Consider the following 14,561-nt stretch of genomic DNA (forward strand, 5'->3'; position numbering starts at 1 on the left):
CGTTCAATAGGCTCAGTCTTTCATACTTCTGAAGTGGATGTAAAGTACTAGTGGGATGGGTCATGTTAAAATACGTAGATTTCTCCATAGTATCTGCTTGACATGCAACTGGTCCTTTCCGAGTTGTAACAACTTACCTCAGGCATCAGCGCCTAAGAAAATCTCCCTGCAGACCCAGCCCCCACTAATGTTATCTCTTGTAAGTGTCTCTGATAGGCAGAGAAGAATGGGGCAGAGTTGGGGACATACCAGACACACATGAGACAAACTCTCATTCTGTTAGTCAGTAATGTGACCTCAGACACGTGACTAACTACCACAGCCCTACCGGCATTCTGAAATAAGGTAGACGTGCCTTTATTATAGCTACAGGTCGTAGGTTAGGGCCAACACTACCCACCGAGGGCTGACATGCTCTCTCTAACCACAGCCAACAACCTCCAGAACACTCACATCACATTCTGAAGTCTCACTGCATCATAAGTCACCCAGGTATCAACTAGAAGCTGAAACTGGGCCTGTCAGGAAAGGTATCCCTTTATTAAAGGATTGAGTTCTATTAAAGTTCTATTTGAGGCTGGACCATGGCACTGATGTTTGTCCACACTCCCGCTCTTCTCCATCTAGCTGCCAATCACTGGTCCACATCCACTCAAAGGCGTCTCATCCTTTCATCTTTCTGAAGTCAATACAATTCATTCCACTGAGGTGACGACATTAAGAGCTGCGTGCTACACGGGATAAGAGGAGGTTCAGTTCTCGACAGGTCGTGCCACTGAATGTAGGGTGCCACTCATGTCAGGTCACATGACTGACTCGTCTCGGTTTCGGAATGCAACCGAAATATATGTCCTCTGCACGTCTCTGGTTTGAAACCAGAAATTGAGGACCCAGGATTTCATCCTTCTGACCAAAATTATAACCGATTGACTAATTCTGATGTTGTCCGAACTGATTCACGGTTGATTAGTCATTCAATGCTTTATAAATAGCTAGTAGTGTAAAAGCTGGTGTATAATAATTGACTGCTTCGGTCACTAAAGCAGTGACTAATAATGACATTATTTTTTCATTCCAGGCCTTGCCTATGCTCTGCTCGCCAACGTGTCCCCTGGCTATGGACTGTACGCTGCATTTTTTCCTGTATTAGTTTACTTTGTTTTTGGAACATCGAGGCATGTATCAGCAGGTAAGCAGACTGTTCATTGCATATGAGGTAAGGAGCGTAGGACACCTTGTGAAATGTGTATGACTCACGTACACATTGACATGTATGAACACAAATGGAACTGGATTAATTATACAACACATCCATCGGAGCATGGGCTGTTTTCAGGTTTCGCTTAAAAGCAGCTTTGGTTATATATTTGGCACCGCTTGATGAATCTTCACAAAATCTTCTGAAAATAGTGATTTCTGGGGCCTTATTGTGCTTGGAAAGTTTCAGAGTGATCTGTCAAGCGCATACTGAGAAAAAGGGGGAGGTCAAAAATAGTGCGTTTCCCATGTTAATTCCCATAGACTCTTTAGACGTGCCTGCAGCCCGAACTGCTGGACGGAATTACCCCAAATTTGGCAGAAAGTTAGCTTTCTGTCCACAGATCACCCCTTTTAGTATTTAGTGTAAATCCGTTCAATAGTTCATGAGATATTAAAGGAAATCTAAATTTGAATATCTTGAATCCCGAATTCTTTGCGTATAGTCCTGATCTCGTGCTGAGATTTGATTGGCTGTCAACACTTCAAGCAGGAAGCCTTGGCAGCCATTTTGGGACTTGGCTTCAGCTGAGTCCCAAAAGAAAAAATCCCCTACCCTCGGTCCAGGGGCACCCTGGGATCCCGCCAGGGCAAAGGAGCATTTTTTTCAAATCCACAGTGAAATTTACAAATATTCGTGAACTTTGCTGTGAATTTTTTTTAAAAAGCAAGCGTAGTCTCCTGTGCTTGCTTTTAATATTGCCCCTGGGTGAGGATAGTTACTTTTATAATAAAGGAGGGCCCTCCTAGGGCTGTTAAAAGCTCCCAGGAACAACCACCTCCCCAGGGCTACATTAATGAAATATATGAGGGGCCGTGCAGACCCTCTGGGCCCCGGGGACCACCACCTCCTAGGGTTAAATGTAAAAAAGTTGTTGGGGGGGCCATGTAGACCCCCCCGAGCTCCAGGGACCACCACATTCCTGGGGCAACAATACTAAGGGGTCTGTGCAGACCCCTCTGCCCCAGGAGCACCACCTCCTCAGGGCCAAATAGAAAATAAGAATGAGGAGGGCCGTGTGACTCTCCTTCTGGAGCCATATGTGACTCTCCTTCTGGAGCCATATGTGGCTCTGGGGACCGCCACCCCCAGGGCCGGCTCTTACTACCTCCTGAGGTGCTCACTCTCAGGAGATAGCTGTTTGCATTTGCTTTTGCTTTTTTGACAGCTCCCGCCAAACAAAAGCAAACATAACTCTGCTCACAGCAAGTGGGAACGTTAAACCTGCTCCCGCTTGCTGGAAGCAGGGTTTTCTTCTCTTTCCCTGCCCGCTATAATGCGGGCAGGGAAAGAGATGAAAAGATTGTGCTCACATGCGGGGGCAGGGAAAGTGATGAAAAGATTGCGCTCACATGTGGGGAGCTTCATTTTTAGCTGCTTCCTATGTGCGGGAGAAATGCCGGCTCCTGCAGCAGGCGGGGAGCCAGCTGGGACCACAGGACCTTGAGGTTCCCCCACAGTCCTCTAATCATCATTATCACTTTGTGCGCATGGCCAAAGCAAGTGTGTTTCTCTCCTTGCTTTTTTCAAGCGTAATATCTCATGTAGTGTATATGAACAGTGGGTTTTGCAGCTGAGACCAGATATCGTGTTCTAAAGTTTAAAAAACTACAAGTATGTAAACTTGCATAGAAGTTTTGTCGTTTGGCACTGCTCCAACTCATCAAAACTTAATGCGCATGGCCAAGGCACAGCAAGTGTGTTTTCTCTACATTTACACAGTGAACAGTTACCTGTAATCCTTGATGGAGGTGTTTGTATCCTTCCTTTTCTCTAGTGCACTATCTCATATATTGTATGTGAGGATTGGATTCTTTCTTGTCATCTGCTGCTGAGACCAAGATTGTGTTTTAAACTTTACAAATTACAAGTAAGTAAACTTGCTTAGAAGACACGCCTGTTTGGCCCCACTCAATAGACATTAATGATATTCTTTGTCTTCCCCATTTCCCTGGAAAATGGAGAGCTTACTAAAAGGACCCCCACCAAGTGCGATTCCTGCCGATTTTGGAGATGCGTTTTTGATGCATAGGAATACGATCACATCGTCACCAAACACAGAAGCACTTTACGAGTGCTCTGCAGTAGGCTGCAGGTCCTGACCGCAGGCTAGGCCCTGCGGTCAAACCCTGGCATGCACGACTGAAGGCCGTGTGTGGTGTGGTGTTGGGAGGTTATGGAGGGTGGGCTGCAGGGCCTAGCTGCAGGCCAGGTCCTGGACCAACCACGCCGTTCACTGCTGAAAGCCATGCGTGGCAACAGTTGGATTAATGTGAAGTAATTAAAATTACTTTAAGTTTAAAAAACCATAGACGTTCACTGAAAAAAAACAAAGGTTATATGGACGTGGACGTTTTAGTTAGGAAATAGAATTTAAAAAATATAGAAACTCACATTAAAAAAACAAAGGTAACAGGGACATTATAGTTGGGCTCACATTTTAAACGTACAAAAAGCCATAGAAATTCAGCTGTTACAGTTATTTCAAGTAACTATAAATTGTGCTCTAAGGTAACTTTAACTCATGCCGTCACCATGACTGCTAATTATCCCAGATATTACATTGCATCTTCTATGACATCACTGATAATATTACTGTAACATTTGCAGTAAAATTATTAAGGAGAAAGATGTGCATGGCGAGGGTGTGAGTTATAGCCTTATTAGGTCCCAAGGACCCCATCCACTGGTACTAAATGAAATACAAAAGGGGAGAGGGCTGTGAGGCCACCCTCCAAGCCTTTTTAGGCCTGAGGTCCCAATCTCTTGGGGACCCTATCTCCTGGGGTCAGAGGTAGGTGCCCCAGTGCCTACCTGGGGCTTCCAGAGACCACAAAGTTCAGGGACGTCAGGGGAACCCCAGGGCCCCCACCAGGTCCTTGCATAGTGCAAGAGCATTAATTGCTCTCACCCAGCCGGTGCAGAAGTTTTTTGCTTGTTCCTGCTGGGCACAAGCAATTTGTGTTTCTTACCCACATCAGCTCCTGTTGCCACCCTCCCTATTTTTATGAATTAAACCCTAGTGATGGGGTCTCCATTGCCTTTGAAGGGTCGGGGATGGGGACACTGCGACATCCTTCCCCTTTTTTAACATTTCAGCCCCAGGGGATAGGTTCTCCAGGGCCTGACAAGGTTTCAGAAAAGGGGTCTGCACACCCCTCTACCATTAATTAATGTTTTGGGCCTCTACTCCTGCCCCCTTCCCCAAAAGTTTTTTCTTTTTTTTTTTAAGATATGAAGGGTCGCATTTTTTTTTTTTCTTTACAACAATCCCACTGGAGCCCCATGGGATTGTGGCAAAAACTGCAGATTTTTTTTTATTTTGGCCCCATGGGGGTGTGGGGGTCCCTCACAGTATTTTTATTTTCAAACTTCAGGACAAGGGCCTAAGTCCACAAGCACTTTAATGGCTGCAAACAACATTTTTCTCATGTTGCTGGCAGCCAATCAGTGTTCTTGGCCCCACAGGAGTCTCTATCCTGCAGGATTAAATTGGCCCAAGGGAAAGGAGCTCCCTGAGCCAATCAGAGCATTCTATTTTGAAAAATTGGGTTTGACTGACTCTCGAGAGATTCCTTTGAAACCAACCATCCAGATATGCAAATATATTCCCACCTTCGTTTCTCACAAACTACTGAATGGATTTAAACCAAATCACAAGCCACAAGGACCAGGGTCTAGCTTCCTGCCAAATATGGGTAGTTGATAAGTTTAGGTAAAGAGCTTAAAACTCTGCTACAAAAACAGCCATTTTTAGGTGAGCAGATTCAGAGTGCCTGTGGAGTTAGAGGGTGCTCTATATAAAGAAGCTGCTCTCCACCTAAACTTGGGAACTAACTAGCGACTGTCAGGGGTTTGATTCAAGTAAAGACTGTCTGTAGTAAGCGATTAGCTATGTAACAGGAGGAACTTGTTTTTCCCTGAACAGTTGTATACAGATTGAACACTGTGTGGCACCCTGAGCCAAATGGCGCCAAAGTTATTGGCAAAACAAAAAATGCTTTTCCTATGGAAAAAAGGAAAAACATTTTTTGTTTTGCCAATAACTTTGGTGCCATTTGATAAATTGTCACAAAATTTTCAAAACTAGTTTGCCACTCACTTCAGCTGCCATTTGGAAAGTTTTAGGGTGATTCGTCAAGTGGGGACTGAGAAAAAGGGGCATCCCAATACACATTTCCCATGCAATTTCCCATAGGGATTTCAGACAAGACTACAGCCTATTCCACTGGACGGAATTACACTAAGGGCCTAATAAAGAGTTTAGTGGAGGATTTACACTGTCACAAACGTAACGGATATCACGTCCGTGTATTACAACTTCCGTAGGCTATAATGAAATTATAAAACGTCGGGGAGTATGTCTGTCATGTTTGTGACAGAGTAACTTCCCAAACTCTAAATCTGTCCCAAAGTTTAGCAGATAGCTAGATCTTCATCCAGAAACGTCTCTTTTTTGTAATTTGGTGTAAATCTGTTCAGTAGTTTTAGAGTTATTAAAGAAAAAGATTATGGCCCATATTTGTACTTTTTTTGCGCAGCATTTGCACCGCTTTTTAACGCGAAAGCGGCACAAACTTACAAAATGATGCAAATGCAGCACTAAAAAAGTATTAATATTGGCCTATGTATCTCTAGAGACGCGAATCCTAACCGGATCTCACAGATATCATGGTGAGATCTGATTGTCTGCCACCATTTCAACCAGGCTGAGACCCACGAAAAAACATTTAAAAAAAGACAAGGGGCAGGGTAGATATACCCTGACCCCTTAGGCCTGGTCGTGGGGTCCCAGAAGCACCCCCGCCTTGGGCCAAAAATGCTTGAAAATGTTTTTTTACTGTAAATTTATAGAGGATCCGCAAATCCACTGTAAACTTTAAAAAAAGAAATCAAGTGTGGGCTCCCTTGCTTGTTTTCTTTATGTGCACTGCATGGAAAGGACCAGGGGCACGTGTCGCCCCCTCCCCAGGCTGATTTTGGCCCCAGGTACCCCATTCCCTGGGGCCTGGCTGAAACTAAGGGGGAGGGGTGGCCATGTGACCCCCCCTCCTGTGCCAATTTTGACTTGGGGACTGTCACGCCCCCGGACCCAGCCATGAATGAAAAGGCCTCATTCCTGGGCCATTTTAAGGCCTGGGGATCCCAACCCCTGGGCCAGGTTAGTCCAGCAAATGGGAGGGGGACTGCGCGCCCTCCTCAAAGCCATTAATGGCCCAGGTACCCCATCTTGCAGGGCCGGCTCCAGCTTTGTCCCAGAGTACCCAGCCCCGGGACATATCAGTTTCCCTGCCAAAACCTCTGTTTGCTCTTGCTTGGCGGCAGCAATTTTGAAGCTCCCACCAAGCAAGAGCAAACACAAAGATCGCTCCCTGCGGGCGAGAGCATTAAAAATTCTTCTTCTCACTGGCAGAGGAATTTTCATCCGTTTCCTTACCAGCTGTGAAAAAACAAGGTGGCTCCCCCCCAGCCTCCAACAAAGAGGCAGTGGGTGCTGTGGGTGGGCTCCAGAGCACCCACATTTACTGGCCAGGTCCCAGGGAATAGGTCCCTGGGGCCAATGTAGACTTCCTCCCTTTCATATACTGGCTGGGCCCTCTGAAATGGGGTTCCCGGGGCCAATATTAGCCTGGGGAGGGAGGCTCTGTGCCCCCCTTCAAATACTGTCTGGGCCCTGTGAGATGGGGGTCTCTGGGGCTAATACTGGCCCGGGAAGGGAGGCTGTGCGCCCCCCTCATATGCGGGTAGGTCCCCAGGAGATGGAGTCCCTGGGTCCCATACTGGCCCCGGAGGGGGCTGCGTGCCAGCCTCCCCGTTCATAGAATGGCCAAGCCCCGGAAGATGGGGTCCCCAGGGCCAAAATCAGCTCAGGGAGCGGGCCCACACAGCCCACTTACCCAATTATTAAGAAGATACGCCCTGGGGTCCCTGGCTCCAATTTTGGCCTGGGAAGAGGGGTAGTGTGCCCCTTCTAAATATGGCCAGGCCCCGGGAGATGGGGTCCCAGGGGCCAGAAAGCAGCCTTGGGAGGGGGGCTGGGTACACCCCTTCCCTTTTACAATAAGGCAGGGCTGCAGGAGATGGGGCACCTCGGGCTCAAATATGGCCTGGGGTGGGGGGCCACATGCCCCTCCCCCTTGTAAATAAGGCCAGGCCCTGGGAGATGACGTTCCTGGGGCCAGAAATCAGCCTGAGGAGGAAGGGCTGAATGCAGCTTCCTCATTTACGATAAAGCTGGACCCCTGGCAATGGAGTCCCCCGGTCCAAAATACAACCCAGGGAGGGGGACCATGTACCCCCTCCCCTAAATAATGTGGCAGGCCATGAAGCACTGGGGTGTCTGGGACCAAAATTGGCCTCAGCAGGGGGGGGCTGTGTGCCCCATCCCAGGCTGGCTGCCTTTGGGCGGTTAGTTGCAAGGCCTGGCCGAAGGCCAGGGCCTGCACCTAACAACCCATTGAGCAGGGCCAAAGTCCTTGCACAATGCGGATGTTGATGTAGGTCGGGGGTTGGCTTCAGGGTGACCAACCCCTTGCCAGGCATGGCCTCCAACCTCTGGGGTTGGCTGGCTTTGGGGGGTTGGCCACAGGGCCTGGATGCAAAGGCCGTGCATGGCGTGGCGTTGGCTGCATGCAGGAGGTTGGCCACAGGCTCTGTGGCCAACCTCCTGCTGTGTTAAAAAAAACCTAGATATTCACTGAAAAAAACAAAGATTACAGGGATGTTATAGTTGGAAAGTAGAATTTAAAGAACCTTAGAAATTCACTAAAAAAAGACAAAGGTTAGAGGACGTTATAGTTAGGTTAATATTTTACATGCATAAAACCATAGAAATTCAACAGCTATAGTTATACTTATCTCAAGACACTATAACTCATGCTGGTAAGGTGTTGGAAAATCGGTTATTGGTAAGGGCAGGGAGGTACTTACACTTAGCAATAGGCCACTAACCTCCACTTAGGTCCAGTTAGGTCTCAGTAAATTAAACCCAGCTCAACCCTTGGTAGCTTGGCAACGATCGACAAGGCTTAACTTAGGAGACAGAGTGTAAAGCATTCAAATATCACAAAACAGTAATTAAATAAAACACAGGAAACAGTTTAAAAATCCAAAACCAATGTATAAAATAGATTATATTTTGATCTTTGAAATGACACAAAAACGAATAAAATCGGATAAGGGGAACCGGAGATATGATTTTTTAAAGAATTATTGTTTTTAAGCGCCTAGAAACAAAAAGCGCCAATCGGGTCATCTGGTTGCAGCTCGACTGGGGCGAAGTCAAAGTTTCAGGCCAACCGCGATGGAGCCCGGCTTGGCTACAGGCCGCGGGAGGCCTCGGTCAAAAGTTTACCTTCACTCTTAGTCGTTTTTCTGAAGATTTTCTTCAGCGGGACGAACCTGCCAGTCCAAACCAACCTTCTGGAGCCCTTCTCCAGATACGCATAGCGGGAATCCTCGGTGGAGATTTTTACCTTTGGACTTAGTTGTTTTTTCGCAGTGAAAATCCTTCGACCGGGGTAAACCTGGATCTTGATCCGACGTCCCTGGAGCCCTCCTCGCATACGCTGGCTGGGAGGTCCCGGTCAACTTTTTACCTTCAGACTTAGTCTCTTTTTTGGAGATTTTCTTTACCGGGACGAACCTGCAAATCAGGCCGGGTCGCGGTTGAGGCAAGCCAGATAGAGTTGCCACAGCGGGTCAGTCCCTTTATGGAGCTTTTTTTCAAAAGTTCTCAAAACTTCTCCAAACTTCTGGGGCTTCTCCCAGATGTTCTTTTAAGGTTCTTTTGGATTCCACAGCTCACCCCAAGGGTCCAGAAGCTCTGAGATGATCCTTGGGGGTGCGGACTACAACTCCCAGAATCCACCTTGCACAAACTCCTTTTTGGCCTCTGGGCAGTGGCCAGCTGGTTGATTTCTTCAGGAGTTGGTGCAGGGGACTCTGGTTAGCAGTTTTTCACCTGTAGCAAACAGGGAGTCCCTCCTTGAACCAGTTGAAGCCAGGCAAAGTCCTTCTTGTGGTGAATCCCAAGTGTGCAGCTGGTGCAGTCCTTCTGAGTGCAGGTTCCAGGTGCAGGCCAGGGGTCCAGCAGGGCAGTCCTTCTTCTCCTTTGGTTCTTCCTTGTTGGAATCTGATGGGGATCTGAGGTGTGAGTGCAGGTCTGCCAGTTTTATCCTTGCTCGGAGGTGAAAAACAGGGGGGTCCTGATTCTCCAATCAGGTGCAGGGTCCTTCCCCTTGTGATGACCACTTCCTGGGAAGTGTGGCACAAATCAATCCCAGGAGGCAACATTCTTCAAAAATCCATCATGGCTGAATCTGATTTTTGGAGGTTAAATCTGGCTGAGCCCACCCACTGGTGTGGCTAAAAATCATAAACACACCCCTCTCCTGCCCTCTCCTAATCTAATCAAGGGGGCACCTAGTTGTCTGGGGTTGCAGGATGTGGGGGTGTTGCTGGGTTGTTCCAAATGTCCTTCTCTGCCTTTGAAGACCAGTTTGGCAGCCCTCATCCTTCCTGTCTCACCATCTGCTGAGGGGAAATTCCCTCCCACAGGCACATCTCTTTGTGTGAAGCCAGGCCACTTCACACCTCATCAAGGCAGCCTGGCCAGGCTGCCACCGGCTGGCCAATCAGAGCACAGCAGCAAAAACAATGCAGCGCTGAAATTGGCAACTTTTCAGGTAAAGTTTAAAACTCTTTACCTGAACAAGTTATATTAAATCCAACAACTGGAAGTTGTGGGATTTATTATAACAACTAATTTGATACCAAACTCTTGGTATCCATTACTTAAGGGGACTTTAAAAATTAAAATAAAGTATCCCCATTCTAGCCTATAAAGGCCATTCGCTACAATGAGGGAAAAACAAATTTGGCTGTTTTTACCTCATCAGGGCTTATAAAACTACTTTTATAAGGTCCCTGCTTATAGTTACATGGCACCCAGCCCTAGGGGCACATAGGGCACACCTTAGGGGTGACTTTTATGTAAGAATAAGGCAGTTTAAGACTTTGGAACTACTTTTAATTCCAAAGTCGAATTTGCGTATAACTTTCATTTAAAAGCAGCCAGCGAGGCAGGCCTGCCTTTAAAATGGCACTGGGCATCCCAGTAGTGCACCTATGGGTGCACTACCTATGCGGTGGTCCCAAAACCTACATGCCCTACCATATACTAGGGACTTATAGGTAGGTTAACTTAGCCAATTATAATTAGCCTAATTTGCATGTCCACTTTACACAGAGCACTGGCCGTGGGACTGGTAAGAAGTACCCAGAGCACAGCCAAGAGTCAGTAACCACCAGTACCTGTCCAGAAAGTGTGGGGGTGACCAGGGCAAAAAGGAGGACTTTCCTACATAAGGTAACTATAAATCGCACCCCTGCCAAGCACAGGTTTCTTATCAATAATTTTACTGCAGGTGTTGGAGTTATACGATAAATTATGGGATAGAAGATGTGATTACTAATGGAATACGCTGGGTAAGCAGCAGGGAAAGGCACGTCCTGAGTTATAGTTACCTTAGAGCATCAACTATAGTTTCTTTAGATAAGTAGCACTCTAACTGTTGAATTTCTATAGTTTTGTGCCTGTAAAATCTGAACCTAATTATATGGTTCCTCTAACCTTTGTTTTTTAGTGAATTTCTAAGGTTTTTTAAATTCTATTTCCTAGCTGTAACGTTTCTTGTAGCCTTTGTTTTTTTCAGTGAATTTCTAGGTTTCTTTAATATTAACTTACCTTAACAACCCTTGCTGCACACAGCCTTCGGCTATGCTCAGCAGGAGTTGGCTGCAGGCCCTGCAGCCAATCCCCTGTAGGTACCCAATACCTGGCCAAATTGTGAAAGGGCAGGGGGGCACATAGCCCACCTCCCTGGGCCAATTTTGGCCCAAGGGACCCCATTCCCTGGGTCCCAGCCAATTTGTCAAAAGGGAGGGGGGAAGCACACCCCTGGGTATCCTGGGTCAATTTTGGCCCAGGGACCCCATCCCCCAAAGTCTGGCCAATTCATGAAAGCGGAGGGGCCGTGTGGCTCCCTTTCTGGGCCGTATATGGCCCTGGGAACCCCATCCTCTGGGGCCCACCAATCCAAAAAGCAAAAAGAGTAAGTGAGCCATGCATCCCATCCCTGGGTCAATTTTGGCCCATGGGACCCTATCCCCCGGGGTACAGCCAATTATTGGAAGGTGAGGGGGGACTCTTGCCTCGCCACCCTGAGCTGATTTTTGCCCCAGGGACCCCATCCCCCACAGGATGGCCAATTCATAAAAGGGGAAGGGGGGGCCACATGCCCCCCTCCCTGGGCCAATTTTGACCCCAGGGACCCCATCCCCCAGGACTGACCACTTGTTCCTGGGTGTCCTGGCCCCACCCAGGGCACCCAGTGTGCAATTTTGTGGACTGCAAGGGGAGCCTCAATTCCCTTGCAGTGAAATTACTCCCACATAAAGGGAGGAGCAAGAAATACTTCTCCCTGCATTGTGGAGTAATTGTTTCATCTGACGTACAGTCCACTCCCAGCAAGCGGGAACAGTTTTCCTGTTCCTGCCCACTGGGAGCAGATTTATTGTGTGCTCTGTGTGCCAAAGAACAGCAAGCACCTATGTCCCAAGTATGGGCACATCTGGACATAGGGAGCCGACCCTGGGGAATAGCGGTCCGAAAGCTATTAATGGCTCCAGGAGGGGGGCCATGCAGGAAATCAGCTCCCACTTGCGGTGTGCACACTTACTGTGTGCTCTCAATTGGCGGGAGCTATCAAAGCTCCTGCCAAGCTACAGCAAACAACTATGTCCTGAGGGTAAGCGTCTGGGGACATAGGGAGCTGGCCCTTGGGGGTGGCTGTTCCGATGGCCCTTTATTGGTTCCAGGAGGTGGGCCTTGTACCACCCTCCTTTGTTTTTTAGGGCCACCCCTGGAGGGTGGTGGTCCCTGGGTTTGAAAATGGCCCTGGAGGGGAGCCACGCACCACCCCACTTCGAAATTTGCCAAAGTACCAGGGAGGTGGTGGTCCCGGAGGCCCAATATGGCTCAGGAGGAGGTCGACATGCCCCCCCACTAAATATGTCCACAGCCCCGGGAAGGCAGTGGTCCCTGGGGCACAAAGTATGCCCATGAAGAGGGACCACATGGCCCCCTTCTTTATTTTAAGGCCCAGCCCCAGGGAGGTGGCGGTCATCGGGCCATAATCAGTCTTTGGAGAGGGCTGAGTGGTCCTCCTTCAACACATTTTTGGCCTGCCCCAGGGAGGTGATGGTCCAGGAGGCCAGGATGAGCTAGCTACCTCTTAATGTTTGCAAGGATTTGCAGCTCCTCCACAATTTTCGCCGCAAAAATGTTTAAAGAAATGCTTTTTGCCCCAGCGGGGTCTCTAGGGCACCCCACCACCAGTCCTAGGGGATCAGGGTATTACTATCCTGCTCCCTTCTTTTTTTTGTACTTATGTTTTTTGGACTCAGCTGACTCCGAGTCCCAAAATGTCTGCCAACACTTCCTGGTTGAAGTATTGGCAGCCAATCAGATCTCAGCATGAGATCTGTCCGATCTGCATCCCTCGACATCTACATTTTTTTCCTTAACTATCTCAAAAACTACTGAACAGATTTACACCAATTAACAAAAAGAGATATTTATGGACCAAGATCTAACTTTGAAAATGTTGTGAAGATTCATCAAACGGTGCCAAATTTATTAGCAAAACAAAAAACGCTTAGGGGGTGATTCTGATTCTGGCGGGCGGCGGAGGCCGCCCGCCAGAATTCCGCCCTCCAAAATACCGCGCCGCGGTCAAAAGACCGCGTCGGGTATTTCAAGTTTTCCCCTGGGCTGGCGGGCGGCCGCCAAAAGGCCGCCCGCCAGCCCAGGGGAAAACGACCTTCCCACGAGGATGCCGGCTCGTAATCGAGCCGGCGGAGTGGGAAGGTGCGACGGGTGCATTTGCACCCGTCGCGTATTTCACTGTCTGCCAAGCAGACAGTGAAATACTTGTAGGGGCCCTCTTACGGGGGCCCCTGCAGTGCCCATGCCAGTGGCATGGGCACTGCAGGGGCCCCCAGGGGCCCCGCGAACCCCCCTACCGCCATCCGGTTCCCGGCGGGCAGACCGCTGGGAACTGGATGGCGGTAGGGGGGGTCGGAATCCCCTCGGCGGCGCAGCTAGCTGCGCCGCCTTGGAGGATTCAACAGGGCAGCGGTACACTGGCGGGAGCCCGCCAGTGTTGCCGGTCTGACCGCGGCTTTACCGCCGCGGTCGGAATGCCCTGCGGGGCACCGCCGGCCTGTCGGCGGTGCTCCCGCCGACCCTGGCCCCGGCGGTCTAAGACCGCCGGGGTCAGAATCACCCCCTTAGTCTCTTGGAGTTGGGTCCTAACTAAAATTACTCACTGGTGACCGCCGATAGGTGATATATATATATATATATATATATATATATATATATGATACCCATCTTCACTTCAGCTCCTGCGAGTCATGTTTTTCTTTATATGGGTGCTAATTGACATGATAGTAGAATGTAAGTAGTCATGCACAACTCATTTCTAGTGCCATCTTTAGTTGACCTCATGCTATCCTCAATCATATATTTCACTCATATGTGCTATATTGTATTCTCTCAGCTGACAGAACTCTTGGCTTGTTAGAGGGGCATGTCAGGCTCTTTAATCAGATCCAGCTTTTCATCAGAAAAGGGGTAGCACTACACGCTTTGATGCAGTTAGTCAGCTAGGCATAAACCCTGTATAGATTAACTGATGGTTCACCTCTGAATGTCCTATAATGGAATCTTCTTTGCCCACCAGGTCCTTTCCCCGTCCTGAGCCTGATGGTGGGCTCAGCTGTTACCAGGCTCGTACCAACGGGCAATTCAACTGAACACGCCAGTAACTTCGGCAACATGACCATGGAAGAAGAGAAGATAATGGTGGCAGCATCTGTCACCGTCTTGGCTGGAATAGTTCAGGTTGACACAAGAACTGAAAGCTAATATGTTGAAGTGTAATAAGATTTGTATCATAACACTGTGCCTTGTGTTTTAACTATATTAATAAGAGAAGAATATTTTGTATGAATTGCTGCATTTTTTTTTCAACTGTCATGGATGTAAATTATTCTCTCGAATGCTAACAGAGATAGTAAATTACAAGTAGTAGGTCAACTCGAAAGAACAGTGGAGTGGGGTATTTCAAGGCAAAATGGGCCCAGGTTAAATGAATGGCCTCTCCCAAATTAGTAGTTACCCCTCTAGCTTGTTATTGAAATATAATAAATATTAAGCAATTGGAAGCACTTAAAA

General features: G+C 48.2%; 1 protein-coding gene across 1 annotated transcript in view; it reads left to right on the forward strand.

The window, feature by feature from the left end:
- LOC138288315 (chloride anion exchanger-like) overlaps positions 1-14,561 on the forward strand; it is a 355,789-nt gene that overhangs the window by 137,978 nt on the left and 203,250 nt on the right. Inside the window, exons 4-5 of the mRNA XM_069229825.1 lie at positions 1,079-1,189; positions 14,068-14,228. Coding sequence (XP_069085926.1) covers positions 1,079-1,189; positions 14,068-14,228 — 272 coding nt within the window. The remainder of the gene's footprint in view (positions 1-1,078; positions 1,190-14,067; positions 14,229-14,561) is intronic.

This window comes from Pleurodeles waltl, chromosome 4_1, assembly GCF_031143425.1.
Source record: "Pleurodeles waltl isolate 20211129_DDA chromosome 4_1, aPleWal1.hap1.20221129, whole genome shotgun sequence".
Lineage (NCBI taxonomy): Eukaryota > Metazoa > Chordata > Amphibia > Caudata > Salamandridae > Pleurodeles > Pleurodeles waltl.